General features: G+C 45.1%; 2 protein-coding genes across 3 annotated transcripts in view; one reads left to right on the top strand and one right to left on the bottom strand.

The window, feature by feature from the left end:
- Positions 1-449: 449 nt before the first annotated feature.
- FKBP1B (FKBP prolyl isomerase 1B) lies at positions 450-12,738 on the bottom strand. Of its 2 annotated transcripts, none has more exons than XM_004377562.2 (4): positions 12,557-12,738; positions 6,805-6,852; positions 2,090-2,202; positions 450-1,098 (listed from the first exon to the last, which is right to left on the bottom strand). In XM_004377562.2, the coding sequence occupies exons 1-4, from the start codon at positions 12,591-12,593 to the stop codon at positions 1,054-1,056; spliced, it is 243 nt and encodes an 80-aa protein (XP_004377619.1). In that variant the 5' UTR covers positions 12,594-12,738; the 3' UTR covers positions 450-1,053. The 2 variants fall into 2 exon arrangements, with proteins under 2 accessions (XP_004377619.1, XP_004377618.1); XM_004377561.2 differs by having other exon boundaries at positions 450-1,053.
- A 1,599-nt stretch (positions 12,739-14,337) lies between these two features.
- WDCP (WD repeat and coiled coil containing) overlaps positions 14,338-18,128 on the top strand; it is a 27,365-nt gene continuing 23,574 nt past the window's right edge. The window contains exon 1 of the mRNA XM_023732403.1: positions 14,338-14,418. The gene's annotated coding sequence lies outside the window, so the exon portion shown is untranslated. The remainder of the gene's footprint in view (positions 14,419-18,128) is intronic.

The following is an 18,128-nucleotide window of genomic DNA, read 5'->3' as shown; positions in this document are numbered from 1 at the left end:
CTTTTCCAAAGTAACTTCCCAGTGTGAGTTAGCATATGGCTCCAAGCCCATACCACCTTCCATTTCTTCAGATACACAAAATGTGCTGTTGCCACTGGGATGGGAGTTAATCCCTCTTGCTCCAAGTCCAGACAAATGGAGACTGTGTTCACGAAAGTGCTGCAGGATTTGAACACAACATGTTCCTTTAATTCTGCAGAGCAGACTCCTGAGCCTTTAAGATGAGTGGAGGTAATACCTACCTTGTAGGGTTGCTTTGAGGATTGGTGATGATTTATTTAAAAGTATATAGAACAAGGCCCAGCATGTGGAGTGCTCACACTGTAGCTGTTACATTCATAATCACTCTCCTAGAGATGCGGACACTTCTTTTCCCCCTTTGTTCCCACGGGCAACTGGCTTGTGTGGTCCTGAAAGCAGTTCCCGTTTATAACAAGGATGGACAGGAATTTGTCAAGCACATAGCCTTTATTTGACATACTATTTCCAGATAGGACATTTGTTTAAGTTAGCAGCAAACAGAACTTACAAGTGACAACAAAGGTAACTGGCTCAAGTCCCTCTGTGTACACCGTGTACATTTCATGTCTGAGCACCTTGTGTATCTTGGTTAAGTGAAGGTAAGGCAGTGTAGATTGTGCAAACAAGAAATTGGTGTTCTCTGATCAAGAATGGCTACTACATGCATCACACGAAATGCACAACCTGTTTCAACCCGCAGCTGAAGTTTCCTCAAGCAAAGATGCGCGTGAACAATGACAAACACATAGACAGCAACGTGGGCAGAGAGCATGGATAATGCCATGGGGCAGTGAGGTCAGCACACTGATCAAGAGCCCCAAATGGAGGAGCCGTCCCAGTGGCAGAGGAGGCTAGGAGGGTGAGCAGCAGCCATCTCCAGCCACCTCAAGTTCCTTCCTGCCTTCACTCTAAGTTGAGCAGCTCCACGTCAAAGATGAGGGTGGCATTGGGAGGGATGACACCAGGGTGGCCCGTGGCTCCATATGCCACATCAGGGGTGCAGGTCAGCTTCGCCCTCTGCCCCAAGCTCATCTAGCAGGGATGGGGGCAGATGGGGAGAGGAGAAAGAGGACCCAGCTTGATTTAAAAGAAAAAAGTAAGGTAACTATGGCATTTTCCCAAACCATCCTCATGGTAACTCTGCAGGTCTGAGATTAATTTTATAGGTGGCTTATTGAAGCTGCTAAGATCTGTAACAAATGCACAGATTCTGCCTCAAAATAACAGAGACTTGACTATGGGACAATAACTTCCATAAAGCAGTCTCAAAATTCATTTATCCAACAAACTACTGGTTATGCAATTAGCGTAAGGCCCAACCATTTCTATTTGTTCATGACTGTTCCTCACCCTCTTCCAAAGAAGCTTGAAGAGGGTGCACAAGAGCACATGTACACACCCAAGTAGGTGAGAGGCACAGTTCATCAAAGAGGTTAGAGGTCAGAGGCCACAGCAAGGTGGGAGGGTTAAGAGGCCTACTCAAATGGTGCACCATATGACTTCATAGGACAGACCAAGAAAGAAGAACTTGAATCAGGGCTCATCACAGCAGTAGTCAAGAACCCACTTGGCATTAGTGGGACAAATGGTAGAATTTGAATAAGGTCTGTAGTTAATAGTATTGTGTCAATATTGATTTCCTGGTTTTGATCACTGTACTACAGCTGTGTAAGATGTTAACACTTTGGGAAGCTGGGTAAAGATCTCTACTATTTTTGTAATATTTTTACAAGTCTGAAATTGTTTCAAAATAAGAAGTTTAAAAAAAAAACTTCCTTGGCCTACCCTATCCCAGCTCTTCTGCTGTCTCAGTCCTGGTAGCTCACAGGCCTCCTGAGCTAGTTCCAAGCAAGCCTGGGGGATATGCTTGGGATGACAGCCTGTAGTGACACAAAAGAGGGCATGCTGGCAATGAAAGTAGTGGGGACACAAAGCCAGGACTGTTCACTAGATGGTGTTGCCATGCCCCGGTGGTTGTGGTCTGTAATAGGGTGAAGGGTGAAAGGCAGAGTCCTGAGCCCAGATCCCTAACTCCTTAGATCCCCTTTAAGGAGAATCCTCCTCCTACCTGGGCTGCGCCCTCTTCAAAACCCTTGATGACTTCCTGTTTGCCAATTCTGAACTTGAAAGGTTTGTTTCTGTCTCTGGATGAATCAAATTTCTTCCCATTTTGGAGCATTCCTGCCAAAGCAATAGGGTGGAAAAGAGTTGTGGTCATGGGTTAACTCCCAATTCAGGTTCAACATGTCTAAAATGGAATTCCTATTCTGCATAAACTGCTCCGCTTCCAGTCCTCCCCACGGGTGCTGTTGCCCAAGGAAGCAACCTGGACCCTGTCCTGAACTCTTCCTGCTGCCTTACCCCCACATTCAACTTGTCACCAAGTCCTATGTATCTTTCGAATCCACCTATTTTCCCCATTTCTATTACCACCACCCTGTGGTCTCATCAAGTCACTATCACGCCTCACTTGTTTACAGCAACAATCTCTGCTGGATTATTTAAAAACACAAATCTGATTGTATTATCCCCCTGCTTAAAGCAGTCCAGTAGCTGTCTGCGGCAGAATCCAAATGCCAACACTGCATAGAGGGACTTCAAGGTCTGGCTGTCACCTGCCTGATAGCCCTCTCTCTGCTTTCCCCTTCCTCGCCTTTCTCTATATCCTGTTCACATCACACATTTCTCAAATGCCTCTGTACTTTAGGGGTTTTTTTGTGCCACTTCCTCAGCCTGAAGGTGGCGTCCTCATCTGATTTCCCTGAGGTTTCTCTAACATACCGGAACCCAAGGTCACATCATCCCCTGCTGCAGTGAGCCAGGTGACCCAGCTGGTCGGGGTGGTCTCCAGACCCCACACAAACAGTGCTGTTTGGAGCTGGAACACTCCAGGTGCTGCCTCCAGCAGCTCAGAGCTTCTCCCAGCCTTGTCATCCCTGAGGTACACATGTTGCCTCAGTCCAGCAGCCCAAGGCCCAAGAGCTGCTTTTCTATTTTCAATTCTTATTAGTGACGCTGACCCAAAGATCAGTCCTTCTGTAAATGATGCTATTCTGCAACTTCTTGGAGCCCCTGGTTCACACAGAAGGCAATCTGGAACCAGAGAAAGACCTGGCATGTAAGTCCAGAGACTGGTTCTGACTTCACCCTGGCACGAACTCCCTATGTGACCTTATGCAAGTCATTTCCTCTCTCAAGGCCTCAGATTTACCATGTTTAAAATGGGAACAGAGCCAGCTTAGGGTCTGAGCATCTATGATTCCATTCCTAATTCCTACAACTTAAATGTGTACAAGAAAAATAGTCTTATTTACCTACTTTCTGGATAGAATAAATTGGGCTCTTGCCCTGGGTACTAAATCAAGCAAAGGAGAAAACCCTGCTGGCTATACAGAGATTCACACAGATGGATGCTAAGGAGATAAATATGAACTCATACATACACACAGGCTGCTAAGATATTTAAATATACAGACATAATTATGCATGCTCACATGCCCTTATGCACATACACTTAGAAGAAGAAACCTGATGGCCAAACAGATACTAAGACAATATTTAGATGCACAGACCTACATACACACACATAGACACACACTTTGACAAATATGCACATGGAGGTGCCTTGCTTGCACTCACACATTCACACACTCCATTTAAAGATGGACTTTCTCATTCCCTAATTCCTTCATGTTTCATTTGACTTCATTTATTTCAGGCCTCACACAGTTATTGACTGCTACAAGCTCAGCCAGAACTCCATGCAGTCCAAAAACAGAAGTATATAAATATGATTACCTGATTTGACAGTCGTGCCATTGCAGTGCAGTACATAAAGAATGTTTGTTTTTTGTTTTATTAGTGTTGCTGGATCGATTGTAATCCATAGGAGGAAAAAAAATGAACCCTGACCCCTACCTCACCCATGCACAGAAATCAATTCCATATGAATCACAGACCCAAATATGAAAGACAATAAAGTTTCTACAAGATAATAAATAGAAGAATATCTTCATGACCTAGGGATAGACAGATTTCTTGAGCAAGATACAAAAAGTACTAACCATAAAGGAAAAGATGAATAAATTGGACTTAATTAAAATTAAGAACTTCTGTTCAAAAGATACCACTAAGAGAATAAAAAGACAAGCCATGGCGTGGGAGATGTTTGGAATAGATATAATCAGCAAAAGACTTCATACAAAATCTATGAAGAACTCTTTTAAATCAATATGAAACAGACAACCTAACTTTTTTAAATGGGCAAAATTTGAACAGACAAAAAGGATATTTGGATGGCCAGTAAGCACATGAAAAGGTGCTCATCTTCATTTGTTATCAGGGAAATGCAAATCAAAACCACAATGAGATAACCACTGGGCACCCACCAGAGCAGGCCAAAAACAAGCCCAAAAACCTGACAATACCAAAGTGTTGGTGAGCAAGAAGAGTAACTGGAACTCTCATACTCTTCTGGTGGAAGTATAAATCGGCACAACTACTCTGGAAAGTTGTTTGGCAGTATCTGCTAAAGCTGTGCATACCCTGCATATACCCTGCAATTCCACTTCTGAGTACAGACGCAACAGAAACATGTACATATATGTACCAAAAAACATCTACAAGACTGTTCAAAGCAACACTACTTGTAATAACCAAAACCTATAAACAACTGAAATGTTCATCACCAGTAGGAAGAATGAATCAATTGTAGTATATTCATGCAATGAAATACTGCACAGGAATAAAAAAGAATAAACTACTATGGGTGAATATCACAGACAATGTTGAGTGAAATAAGCCAACACAAAAGACAATAGTCAAGAGTACATACTGTGTAATTCCATTTCTAAAAAGTTCAAAAACAGGCAAAACTAATCTATGGGAACAAAAGTCAGAATAATAGCTGCCTTTAGAGATGTAACGACCAGGAGGAGGCACGAGGGAGACTTGGGGGTGCTGATAATGCTTTCTTTATATGTTGGTCTGGGTGGTGGTTAGAGTCCCTGGGTGGTGCAAAGGGCTGCTATGCAAAAAATGGGAGGTTCGACTCCACCCAGAGTTATCTTGGAAGAAAGGCCTGGCGATCTACTTCCAAAAACTCCACAGAGCACACTTCTACCCTGACATACATAAGGTCGCCATGAGTTGGAATTGACTTGATGGCAACTGGTGGTGGTGGTAGTGGTTACCTAAGTGTGGTCATTTTGAAAAAAATACACTGAGCTGTACATCTTAGATTTATGTTCTCCACTGTATGTATTTAAAGTCCCATACAGTCTCCTGCTCTGTTTGATGAGACAAGTCCCTTCCCAAACCGGAGCTGCTCACAGCGGACATGAGTGTTTAATGCACATTGCCTGTTCTTTGTGTGTATTGTGAAAAGTCTTTGCAAAGGGATGTGGTTTCAGTAACTTGATAAGTACTGGTCTGTCTGCAATGTATAGAACAGATACATCAATTACACGGGTCAGAGGCCCCAGAGGACTCAAGGTAATTAGGCCACATCACCGGGAGATAAAACGCAGCTCCAGCCCACTGACGTCAGCGACTGGCAACACAGCTGTTGAAAAACATCCACACCGTCTGCCTAGAATTAACCTGGTGCTTCACACTAGCCCAGAGAACTGCTAAAGATGGCCCCATCCGATTATGTCCTAGAAATTAAACTGGCCTTGCTGTCTGCTAAATGGCTGTCGCTGAGTTTGCCACATTAGGAAGAAGGTCACAAGGCAGAACACTCACCCTCCCCTTTGGAACAAACACCTGCTTGTGATCTTCCTGCCGGCAGTTCTGAGGAACTTCATTGAGAATGTCCCTCAGCCCACCTGTATTCAGATACAGATCATCCATGAAGGTCAGCAGAGATGTGAGGCTCTCCTCCGGGCCCCCACAGCGCCCTGTGACAGACACTGTCGTCACCCTCACCCCTCACACTGCATCTGAGCCTCTAGTTGACTTATATGCCCCTACCCTACCCCCGTCCCACCTCAGCCTAGCGAAGGCAGGGATCCTTCTTTTCATCTTGTGCCCCCCAGTGTCCAGCACAGTATCTCACACACAGTAGGTGCTCAATTACAGTAGTCCCTGACTCATGATGTATTTGCATTATGACAAACCACACTTAACAACCGTCTGGTTTTGTTTTTTTTGGTACATCTTATTGTTAGTAATATGTACTACGTATAATTCTGTAGCTCATAATTTGCTGATGTTATTCTGAGATGTTCGCTCACAGATGTTCAGTGTTATGATTTATAAAGATACTGGTAATAAAAAGCAATAATAATGGAAACTAAAAAAAATGAGGTATTTGGCTTATGTCAGAACTGACATACAACAGAGCTGTTGGAACGGGACCCCATCATAAGTCGGGGACTACTTGTAGTAAATTTCTGTAAAGAGTAAGGAAATTCTGAGGAAGCCAACCTCCTCTTCTCTAACAATGCTGCAGGCTGAAAAGGGAGTCTGCCTGGGATGGTCAGGGCTCCCAGAGCTTTAAGAGGACCTTCCAAGCATCAGACAGAACCAACAGGGCCCGAGCTCCACCTTGGCACTACGGAGGGCCTTGTTGGTATAAGTGGGGAGCAGTAGACCTTGCAAGCCCTCCTTCTCATTCCCACTAGGCTGGCTGGGAGGAGTAGGGGATATCTGGTCAGAGGGAGTGGGCTGCCTTGGGCTATAGGCTTGATCCAGGGGGGCAGACACCTCTGGAGGGGGTATCAGAGAAGAGACCTGCCTAGGGAGGGGCAGGTCTGGATGAGAGTAGGAAGAGAGGCCTACCTGTGTAGTGCACCACACACGTCTGGCCCTTCTTGGGGAACGTCCTTCCTGCAGGGAGATAGAGGGCAGATGAAGAATAAAATAACAGAAAACTCATCTGGGACATTCAGGTGTGATTGTGGCCAACAGCACAAGGCCCACCTCCTCGTCTACAACCTGGGTCCCAGCACTCCACACCACAGAGGTAGCCTTGGCCCTAGTTCTGGCTTCATGCCTTGTGTGAGCCAGAACTTGTCACTTTGCCTCCCTGGCCTTGATTTGAATGTTCTTCCCTCAGTTTCCTCAACTCCACTCTCTCCTGGTTCTCTGATTGCTCCTTTTACTTTCCTTCACCCATTTCACCAAGACTTACTGAGTATCAACTGTGTGCCAGGCCTGGGCCTCATTCTGGGGAGACAGCAGTGAACAATACAGACAAGTTCCCTGCTCTTTTGAAGTTTACATTCTAACAGAGGGAAACAAAACTCAGATAAACAAGATACTTAAAGATTGTGATAAAAGCTCTGCAGGGGTAAAAAAAAAAAAAAAGATGAATTAAAGAGAGATATACCCTGACAGCCCATTTTAGAAAGGATGGTCTCTCAGAGAAGGTGAACTTTGAGCTCAGCCTTGAAGGATGAGAAAATGCTGGGAAAGAGCACTCTGGGAAGAGGGAGCAACAAGTGCACGACCCTTGCAGCAGGGACAGATGAGTGTGCTTGCAGAATAGAAAGGAGGCCAGGTGACTGGAAAGAAGTGAGTGAGAAGGGGAGAGATGGGAAAACCCAGATCAGGCAGAGCTGGATTTAATTCTAACTGCAATGGGAAGCCACTGGAAGGTTTTACGCAAGAGAATGACATAATTGGAATTAAGATTTTATAGATCACTCTGGCTGCTGTGTATAGGATGGATGGTTAGGCGTCTGTTGCAATCATCCAGACAAGAAATCAATGATGGCTTGAATTAAGGTGGTGGCAGCAGAGGAGAGAGCAAAACAGATTGGAGATGTATTTTGGAAGCACAGCTGACAAGGCATGCTAATGGATTGGATATGGTGTCCAGGATGAGGGAAAAGAAGTAAACAAGAGCTATGCCTAGGTTTTCAGTTTGGCAACTGGACAGCTAATGGACCTATTTCCTGAGATGGGGAAGACTGGGGAGGAAGAGATTTGTGCGGGCAGCAAGCAAGTGCCGTGTTTTGGATATGCTAAGCTTGAGACATCTATTAGACATCAAGTTTATACTGCAAGTAGGCAAATGGAGAGTCTGCACTGGAGATATAAGTTTGGGTGGAACTTAAAGCCATGGGGCTGGATAACAAAGTCAGCTGCTATTAGCTGCCATTAGGTCTGCCCCCAACTCATGGTGACACCGTGCACAATGGAACAAAATGTTGCCCAGTCCTGTGCCACCCCAATGACTGGTTGTGGATCCGATTGTTGTGATCCATAGGATTTTCATTGGTTGATGTTCAGTAAATTGCCAGGCCTTTCTTCCTAGTTCATCTCAGTCTGGAAGCTCTGCTGAAACATGTTCAGCATCATAGCAACACACAATCCTTCACTGACAGATGAGTGATGGCTATGCATGAGGTATACTGGCCAGGAACTGAACCCAGGTCTCCCACATGGAAGGTGAGAATTCTAACCTCACAGCAAAGCTTAGGGAGAGCTAATAACTGAGCCAACATTTAGAGGACTCTGTAACAAATTACGGATAACATTGCAAAGAATGGGAATTCCAGAACACTTAATTGTGCTCATGAGGAGCCTGTACATAGACCAAGAGGCAGTCGTTCAAACAGAACAAGGGGATACTTCATGGTTTAAAGTCAGGAAAGGTGTGCATCAGGGTTGTATCCTTTCACCATACTTATTCAATCTGTATGCTGAAAAAATAATCTGAGAAGCTGGACTATATGAAGAAGAACGGAGCATAAGGATTGGAGGAAGACTCATTAACAATCTGTAATATGCAGATGACACAACCCTGCTTGCTGAAAGTGGACTTGAAGCACTTACTGATGAAGATCAAAGACTACAGCCTTTAGTATAGATTACACCTCAACATAAACCATAATCCTCAGAACTAGACCAATAAGCAACATTATGATAAACGGAGAAAATATTGATGTTGTCAAGGACTTTATTTTACTTGTATCCACAATCAATGCCCACGGAAGCAGCAGTCAAGAAATCAGACAATGCATTGCATTGGGCAAATCTGCTGCAAAAGACCTCTTTAAAGTGGATGTCACTTTGAAGACTAAGGTACGCCTGACCCAAGCCATGGTATTTTCAATCACCTCATGTGCATGCAAAAGCTGGAATAAGGAAGACCGAAGAAGAATTAACGCCTTTGAATTACGGTGTTGGCAAAGAATATCGAATTATAACATGGACTACCAGAAGAACAAACAAATCTGTCTTGGAAGAAGTACAGCCAGAATGCTTCTTAGAAGCAAGAATGGTGAGACTCAATCTCACCTACTTTGGACATGTTATCAGGAGGGACCAATCCCTGGAGAAGGACATCATGCTTGGTAAAGTGGAGAGTCAGCTGAAAAGAAGAAGATCCTCAATGAGATGGATTGACACCATGGCTGCAACAATGGGCTCAAGCACAGCAAAGATTGTGAGGACGGCACAGGACTGGGCAGTGTTCTGCTCTGTTGTACGTAGGGTCACTATGAGTCAGAACTGACTTGAAGGCACCTAACAACAACAATATAGGGTCGCTATGAGTCAGAATTGACTGGATGGCAACGGGTTTGGTTTGGGTTTATGGGAGCATGGGGGAGATAGAAACAAACTGACTGGGGGAGTCAGAGAAAGCATCATAGAGGAGACAATGAGTCTTAGAAGATGAGTGGGAATTTGCCAGAGGAAGAAATGGGAGGTAACCTGGGAAGAGGGAATGGCATTGAACAAAAGTTAGAGTCAAGCAATAGCAGGATCACTGTCCTTTTCACTGCTGTAACCCTAGGCCTAGCACAGAGTAAATGTTTAAAAAATATTTGCTGAATGAATGGTGTCTTTAAAAACAACTTGCAGGCAGCTAGGTAAAGATGAAGCTAAAGCTAGTAGTGGGGGGTAGGGGCAAGTAGTAAAAGATGAGGCTCTGGTGTAGAAGGTAGGAATAGGCCATATCACTGAGGACCTGTTATGGATTGAATTGTGTCCCCAAAAAATAAGTGTTGTAAAACCTAACTTCTATGTCTATGGTTTTGGAGCCCTGGTGGTGCACTAGTTCAGAGCTATGGCTGCTAACCAAACGGTCAGCAGATCGAATCCACCAGGGAGCCACTCCTTGGAAACCCTATGGGGCAGTTCTACTGTGTCCTATAGGGTCACTATGAGTTGGAATCGACTCCTGGCAAAGGGCTTAGGGTTTTCTTTTTTCTTTTTGTAATGCCTGTGGTTATAATTCCATTTGGGAATGGGTTATCTTTGTTATGTTAATGAGACTGGATTAGTGTAGGGTGTGTCTTAAATCAATCTCTTTTGAGATAGAAAAGAGATTAAACAAGTAAGCGAAAGAAGCAGAGATGGGTGAAGAGAGATGCCAAGCCATGTGAAGGTTGCCCAGGAGTAGAAGATAGAAGAGACAAGGACCTTCCTCCATAGTCGACAGAGAGAGAGCCTTCCTCTAGAGCCGGCACCTTGAATTTGGACTTCTAGCCTCCTAAACTATGAGAAAATAAATTTCTGTTTGTTAAAGCCACCCGTTTGCAGTATTTCTGTTATAGCACTAGATAACTAAGGGTCCAATATACCTGGAGACTGGAAGAATCATTAAAACATTTGATGCCTGGGGGGAGAGGAATGGTCAGCTATGCATTTTAAAAGACTTTGGGCTGTGGTATAGAAAATTAATGGAGTGGGGTGGGGAGGCCAGACTGAAGGGAGGGAAGGGGAGGGGACACTGAAGGGGGTAGGTGAGACTGAAGGGAAGAGAGGGGAGACTGAAGGGAGGGGAGGGGTGACAGAAGAGAAGGGGGTGAGAATGAAGGAGGGAGGTGAGGCTGAAGTGAAATGAGGTAAAACTCAAGAGTGGAGGTGAAGCTAAAGGCTGGAAGTGAGACTGAACGGGGGAGGTAAGGCTGAAGAGGTGAAGTGAGACTGAAGAGGGGAGGTGAGACTGAAGGGCCAGGTGAGGTTGAAGGAGGGGAGATGAGGCTGAAAGCAGTGAGATGAGTTTAGAAGCTTTGCAGAAATCCAAGTAAGAGAGATGATGGTGGCCTGAACTAGGGCAGGGCCTGGGGGTATGGATTCTAGCAATACTAAGTAGGAAGACTTGACAGGACTTGGTGAGGGTCCTGACCAAAGACAAGTGTCCCCAGTACGGCAGCATTCTTGCTGAAACATTAACTTGTAGTTTCCCCTCCTGGCTCTTTTGTACTTCCTGACTCAGAGGTTTACAGAGGGCTGACAGCAGAAAGCCAAAACTCCTCCAGGCTTTCCCTAAATGTCTAATCCCCCTCAAGAAAAAATGCTCCGAGTCCCTGGCCAAGGAGGGATGATAAGGAGAGAAAGTTCTAAAAGCAGAGGCTCCTATGAGCCAGGGAAGGGAGAAGAGGCCTCCAATCCCATCCAAGAACTCCATGGCAGTGCCCTGAGGGAGGAAGTCTTGTAACGAGGCCTCAGGGAGATGCTTCCTGGGGCCCAGGCAACAAGGTCCCCATCATGAGCAAAGAAGCGTGTACCCCACGGGTGACCCGAGGTATCATCTGGGACTTCTAGCGACCACTGTTTTTGAACAAGGAAGGCAGCCTGGAATCAAGAGGCCCTCCAATTTCATGGGTGGAGGGCTCAATAATGTGTGGTGTCAAATTTGCCTGTCAAACCCTGCAGAATGGCTGCTTTGGTCTGAATGGAATTAAATTGTATTTAGAAATAAAGAAACAGCTATTTCCTGCACACCCAAACCAAATTATTCAAGGATGTCACCTGGGGTGTCTGGCTTGGGAAAGACAAGGAACAGGGAACACAGAAAGAGGCGCGCTTAGGGATGGGGTTGGGGAGTGAGCATTAAGTTCTGCTTTGGACTTGCTGACTTTGAGGTATCCCGTGGGGCATCTACGTATAGGTCGAGCAGCAGCCGGATATATGGATCACTGTGAACTCAGGTGGGAGGTCTGGACGGGAGGCTTAGATGTGGAAGCCATCGGTTGCCAGACGATAATGAAAGCCATGGGAGTGGACAAGATCTCCGGAGACGGTGAGTGGGGCAGGGAGGATAAAGGGAGCTACATAGGTGGAGGCGGGAGTGCTTCTCCCTTCCCAGACTGGTTCTGTCCCCACAGGCTTCAACTGCCCAGCCCGCAGTGGCCCTTCCGACAGGAGGCCCTGCGAGGGGTGCGTTAGAAGCGGGGAGCAGAAAAGACCCCAAAGCAGGTCCTTTCCCTGGTTTCCAGAGGGCACCTAGCAGGGCAAGGAAAGCGAGGATAAAACCTAGCCCTGGAAAATGAGCAGCAGCGGATAACCGAGTGGTTCCCTCGGCTGCAGCCAGAGGCCCCTGGGGCGGTCGCGCGGCGCAGACCCCAGCCTCTGGACCGCCACCTTCATTCCCCCAGGTGAACCGGCGAGGAAGGGGATGGTGGAGGATCGTCTTTTAGACCCCTAGGAATACCGACCGGGGTCTCCTCCCGCCGCTCCTCGTCCTAGGCCCATCCCCCCACCGGCACCCTCCGCGCTACCTCCGAGTCAGACCCCTGCCCCCCCGGCTCCGCCCTAGGACCCCTCCCCCTCCCCCGGTTCCACCGCCCAGTACCGTCTCCTGGGGAGATGGTCTCGATCTCCACGCCCATCCTGGTCCCACAGGCCCCGCCTCCGGGGGGGTCCCCGCTGCTGCCCCAACCCCGGCTCGGTAATGGCCCCGGCCCCGCTGAGTCTCCGGCTCTCCTCCCCGCCGCCACTGCAGAGCCGGAGGAGGTGCGGCTGGAGTCGGGACCCGCGCGGGGAGGGGCCACGGGAAAGCGGGCGGCGGGGCGGAGCCGCGCGGAAAGGTGGGGTCCGCCGGGGAGGGGCCCCGGGGAAGGGACCCTGACGTGGCTGCTCTGGAGCCTGGCCTGGCTAAGGCTGTTCAACCCACTGAGTGAGGAGGGTGGGAAGGGACGCACGCAAGCACCCTCGATGCACCCACACATCCATCTATGCTTTCAATACACATTTATTTAGCACTACTCTATGCTAAGCTCTGGGGAGTCAACTCGGTCCCACAGACTAGGGGAAGAAGGCAAGCAATTAAACTAATATTTTAATTAGATGTGTTCACTGTCCTGGAGTTCAGAATGTTATGGAAGCGCCAGAGAGGTACCTTCTCTGAGGGTGGGAGTGGGGGTTAAGGGAGGCTTCCCGCGTCTATAGAGCGGTGGATAGGGGAGGGGACACGGCCCTCCTAAACGCCCCTAAACCCCTATTCGCCATTCTGTGTAGTTCAGCTCCACACACATTTATTGGGTTTCCACTTTTCCAGGCAAAGTGCTGCGCTCTGGGAATACTAATTAAGACAGGATCGCTGTCCTTGAACAGCTTAGTGTGTAACCAGACAGTTACAGCGCAGAGTGATTAGTGCTGTGGAGTGAATGAATGAATGAATTCAATCAATCTTGAGCTCCTCCTCCACGGCAGACCCTTCACCTTCACCCAAAAGAGATCAAGGAATCTGGAAAGATGTTTTTGAAGGAGGTAACAGTTGCCTGAAGTATGACTGGAACTTTTAAAACTTTTTTCCCCCCTCATTATTTCCTGCATTGTTCTAAAAATGGATGTGAAAGTATGATTCTGACAGGTGGCGCTGGAAGGTCGGCATAAGGAGAAAAGCCTGAGCAAAGGTGTCCAGAGTGGGCCCTGGAGGTGTTCTTCCCCCATTTTTCCTTCACTCTCCCCCCTCCCCCCACGCTCGCAGGTGGTTAGGTAATCAGCTTTACTGAAGGAGGACTGGCTGTGTTGTTCCAAGCGCAAGAAAGACGATGGTCAACTGTACTGTGGGGATCAGGAACTGAAATTCCCTATGGGCTGCTCCAAGACGTGGCTTAGGAGTGTAGCTGGTCTAAGAAGCCTAGTGACGCGGTACGGGCTGTCACATGTAGGGTAGGTGTAGAACTGAGATTTGTAACTGATCCTTTCAAATGAAGCGGCTTCAGTCGAAGACCGCTGTTTTGTGTATGGATAAGAACATTTTTCCGGGGAGATTTTATCAGATTTTAAAGTAGTCCCCGACTCCCCTACCTTAAAAAAAAAAAAAAAAGGCTTAAGAAACTGTGGTGTCGACCCTAGGCTCCTGGACTCCTTCTTGGTCTAAGAGAACCGATGAGTAGCGGGGAAAAGGGCTAAGGGAAGGCGAAGTTGTTTGTGGCTGGTTTACGGTCCTTGGAGTTTCATGGAGACTATAACTCCCAGAGATCCGTGCGACAAAGCCTGAGCTTATTGGCCAGTGGGAAGCTTCTCCAAACGTGACACATGCAAAAGCCAATAGGTAGGGGGCATTGCTGAACTTGACCGGCCACCGCTCACATTTCAGAGCACTGGGGGCCGATATTTCCGGTACCTGCTCGGGGCTTCGGAACCGAGGTGTCGTGAGGTGGGGCGGCCTCGGGGAGAGTGATTTTCTGTAGAGCAGTGAAACCAAAGGTATTTTTGTCTCCACTGCTGCCTGTCCTGGCTGATGTGGGGAGGCTGCGGGTGGGCTGGGAGAGAGGTGGAGAAGGCGTGGGGAGGACCCAGGTGTGCGCAGAGGATGGGCTGAAGGAAGGGGTCTGTGTTGGGAGGGGCGGGAGGATGAGGCCAGAGCTGAGGGTGGTTTTAAACGAGTGAGTGTATTTCCTTGGAAACCCTGGTGGCGTAGTGGTTAAAGTGCTACAGCTACTAACCATAAAGGTCGGTAGTTTAAATCCAACAGGCGCTACCTGGAAACTTTATGGGGCAGTTCTACCCTGCCCTATAGGGTCGCTATGAGTCGGAATCGACTCGACGGCAAGGGGTTTTTATTTCTCCTGTGACTCAGGAATGTTACTTTTGGGAGTATATCCGAAAGAAGTCATCTAAAATAAAGAGCACACTTTATGCACAAAGACCTTTATCAAAGTGTAATTTATAATAGAATAAAGTGGGCGACAACCTGGGTGTTTCAACAGTGATTAGTTCAGTAAATTGTGTAACTTCACTGAGTGAATATTAAGTGACCTCAAAACGTAATTTGCAAAACTTTTAAATAACATGAGGAAGTGCTAATATATAATGTTAAGTGAAAAAATGTACGATATGTTTGAAAAATTTAACAACCAAAACCTATACAGAGAAAAAAGTCTGAAAGGATGTAGTCATAATATTCTTTGGATGAATGGATTTTTGTGACTTTCTCTTTTTACTTTTTTAACCCCCTGCCCCAAATTAAGTGTAAAGAACTTGAAATTATCTTTAAGTTGAAACATAATAAATTTAGAAACTTAGAAAAACAAGTAAGTTTATGTACCTCTGTTTAAACTTACTGGAAATGCTCTAAATTCACCTAAGCTCCTTGATTTTCACCATGAGGTGTCTTTAAAGAAGATTACAAACAAGAATTAAGTGGTTATATATTGAGCAGCAGATCCTGGTTCTGACCACCTCTTCCTCTGGTCTTTTCTCTCTCTAAAACACCCTAACTACAGGGTGGAAGTCATGGGCTAGGCTTTGTGGGGAATCAAAGATAAATAAGACAGGGCTCCTGATTTCAGAAAGCTTAGAGTCTGGCTAGGGGTTGAGAGACCAACAGGTACATAGCTTCAAGAAAATGTAAGATTTTTAAAAGATAGAGAATAATAGGAAGACTCTTGTTTCAACCTTGGTCCTCTTGGCCTTCTGATCTTTTCACCAACCCTATGCCAAAAAAAAAAAAAAAAAAAACAAGACTGCCATGTGGTAATAAGACTGCCATGTGGTAATGGATTTGACTGCCTTGCAACTACTGTTTAAAAACCCTATGCCAAAAAAAAAAAAAAAAAAATCAAAGCTGCTGCCCTGATTCAATTCTGACACATAGTGACAGTTAGCAGTCGAGAGCTTTAACCACTGCACCACCAGGGCTTCTTAACCCTATACCAGTGACTCCCAAATCCTTACCTCTAACTGCCTAAGATACTTGCTACCTCATAGACTTCTTATATGAAGCACATCTAATGCTAAACTAATCACACACAGCCATCTAACCTTGGAAGCATGTTCTGCCTTTACCTCTGCTTAATGGTTCAATAGTTTCCCAAGCTAAAATTCTGCATTTTATCCTTGATTCTTCTTTCTCCCTCACCACTCGTATTCTATCTGATATTATCTATTCGATCTGCCTCAGAAATATCTCTTGAATCTGGCCCCTTTCTCTACTGAAATAGCTATACCCTTGGTTTACATTCTCATTGTGGCATTCAAACTATTTCATAGCTTCTTATTAAACTTGTCAACCTCCTTCCTTCTTAGGTCCATCTTGCACACGGTCGCATGAATGTGTACTGGTTTCCCCAAATTCCAAATTCCTTAGCAGGTCCTTTATGATGGGGATAAAAGGTCCGAAAGATAGATCAGTATCAGGTGATATAAAGCCTTAAATGCCTTGCTAAGGCATTTTGAAATAACTTATTTTTTTTATATACTCTTGGCTCTGGAAACCTATCAAAGGTTTTTGAGCAAAAGAGCAAAATAATTTAAAATTGTTTTGTTTTTTTAAAGATAATTCTGCCCAACCACACATATTGTCCAGGAGAGAGATGAGACTGTTACCAATGGGCCATCTCCTTGTTCTCTAAAATGGGAAAGGTGGTCAGGACCTGGACTAGCACAATGTCAGGAGAAGTCGAAAGGAATGGAACAGATTTTTGTAATTGCTGTTAGGTTTTTGAGAAAAATATGCCAAATTTCTTCTTGTCCCAAAGATGAAAATATTAAATTAATTCTTCTAAAAACCTCAGTAGCTTTATTATTTTGTTTATTTTTCCCTTATTCACAAATTCTTAGATGCTGCCCCCGCCACACACACCCTCAATGACATTAGACTGAATTGGGTGGCCTAAAACATATAAACTGCCTTTGCTGTAATTGGCCTGTTAGGAATTTTCTCTGCCCAGGAAAATGGATCATGCATTATTTATCAATAAAAGTATTTTAAAAGCACATGAGTACATCTTAGGAGAAAACATATATTATACAAGACCAGTGGGATAGAGATCACACTTTTTTTCATTAGTCAGTAATGACAGGGGACTTATTTTTCCATCTAGCAAGCCGCTGCAGAACAGCTTAATCTGACATCAGCGATAACGCATGTCTTTCTTTAGAGTCTTTTTAGTAAAAGATTCTGAGAGCAAGGATGAAGCCAGCAAGGAGGTATGAGAAATAATTTACAGATAAATTAAAAGCAAATCACCAGGCAGTGTAGTAGAGAGTACGTTTCTTTGGATTTAGAGTCCAGAGACTTCTCAAGTTTTGTCTTTAACACTTAAACTACTCAGTGATTAAATAAAACAGGGCTGAAAAATGTCCATTGGATTCAGTTACACAGATGGCACTGGTGGCTTGCTGAGAGCTGTTTCGGAGAGATGGGAATGGAGTCGAAGTGGGTTAAGAAAGTGAGTGGTGAAGAAACAGCACTGCCAAGTTTAGACAATTCCGTGATAACTAGTCGGATTAAATATCATTTTATATGTTTTGTTGATGATTTGCATTCTTTTGTGAATTGCCTGTGGACATTCTTTGGCAATTTTAAAATTTAGGATGTTTACCTTTTTAATTGGCTTACAAGACCTTATTGTAAAACTTTTTTTTTTTTTTTCAAAAAATACAGAAATAAGTAAAGAGGATCCCACTTTGTTAATACCATCCTACCCCCATCTCAGGAGCCCTCGTGGCACAGTGGTTAAGAGCTCGGCTACTAAAACCAACAAAAGGTCAGCAGTTCAAATCCACTAGCCGCTCCTCGGAAACCCTATGGGGCAATTCTGCTCTGTCCTGTAGGGTCACTATGAGTCAGTATCTACCAGGAACAGTTTGATGTGTATTGTTCCTTATCTTTTTCTGCATTTTTTAAATAAATATATACAAGCACACATACATATAGACATAAAGAGGTTGGGTTTTTTTTTTCCCCCGTAACTAGGCGCATACTAAACTTGTGAATTTCACTGCTCTTTTGGGGGAAAATTTTTCATATCAGTAGTCATGGAACGTCCTTATTTTTATTTAGCTATTTTCATATTGTTGTACATCTAGGTTTTTCTTTTTTTTTGAATTTTTTTTATTGTACTTTAGATGAAGGTTTACAGAACAAATAGTTTCTCATTAAACAGTCAGTACACATATTGTTTTATGACATT

Source organism: Trichechus manatus, unplaced genomic scaffold, assembly GCF_000243295.1.
Source record: "Trichechus manatus latirostris isolate Lorelei unplaced genomic scaffold, TriManLat1.0 scaffold00052, whole genome shotgun sequence".
Classification (NCBI taxonomy): domain Eukaryota; kingdom Metazoa; phylum Chordata; class Mammalia; order Sirenia; family Trichechidae; genus Trichechus; species Trichechus manatus.
This window is presented reverse-complemented; position numbering and strand designations above follow the sequence as displayed.

Excerpts from the sequence above, each read along its gene's own strand:
- FKBP1B (XM_004377561.2), bottom strand. The coding sequence starts at position 12,593 with ATGGGCGTGGAGATCGAGACCATCTCCCCAGGAGACG. Across the intron at positions 6,853-12,556 it reads GACCATCTCCCCAGGAGACG|GAAGGACGTTCCCCAAGAAG; the intron begins GTACTGGGCGGT and ends ATCTCCCTGCAG. Across the intron at positions 2,203-6,804 it reads GTGTGTGGTGCACTACACAG|GAATGCTCCAAAATGGGAAG; the intron begins GTAGGCCTCTCT and ends TTGCTTTGGCAG.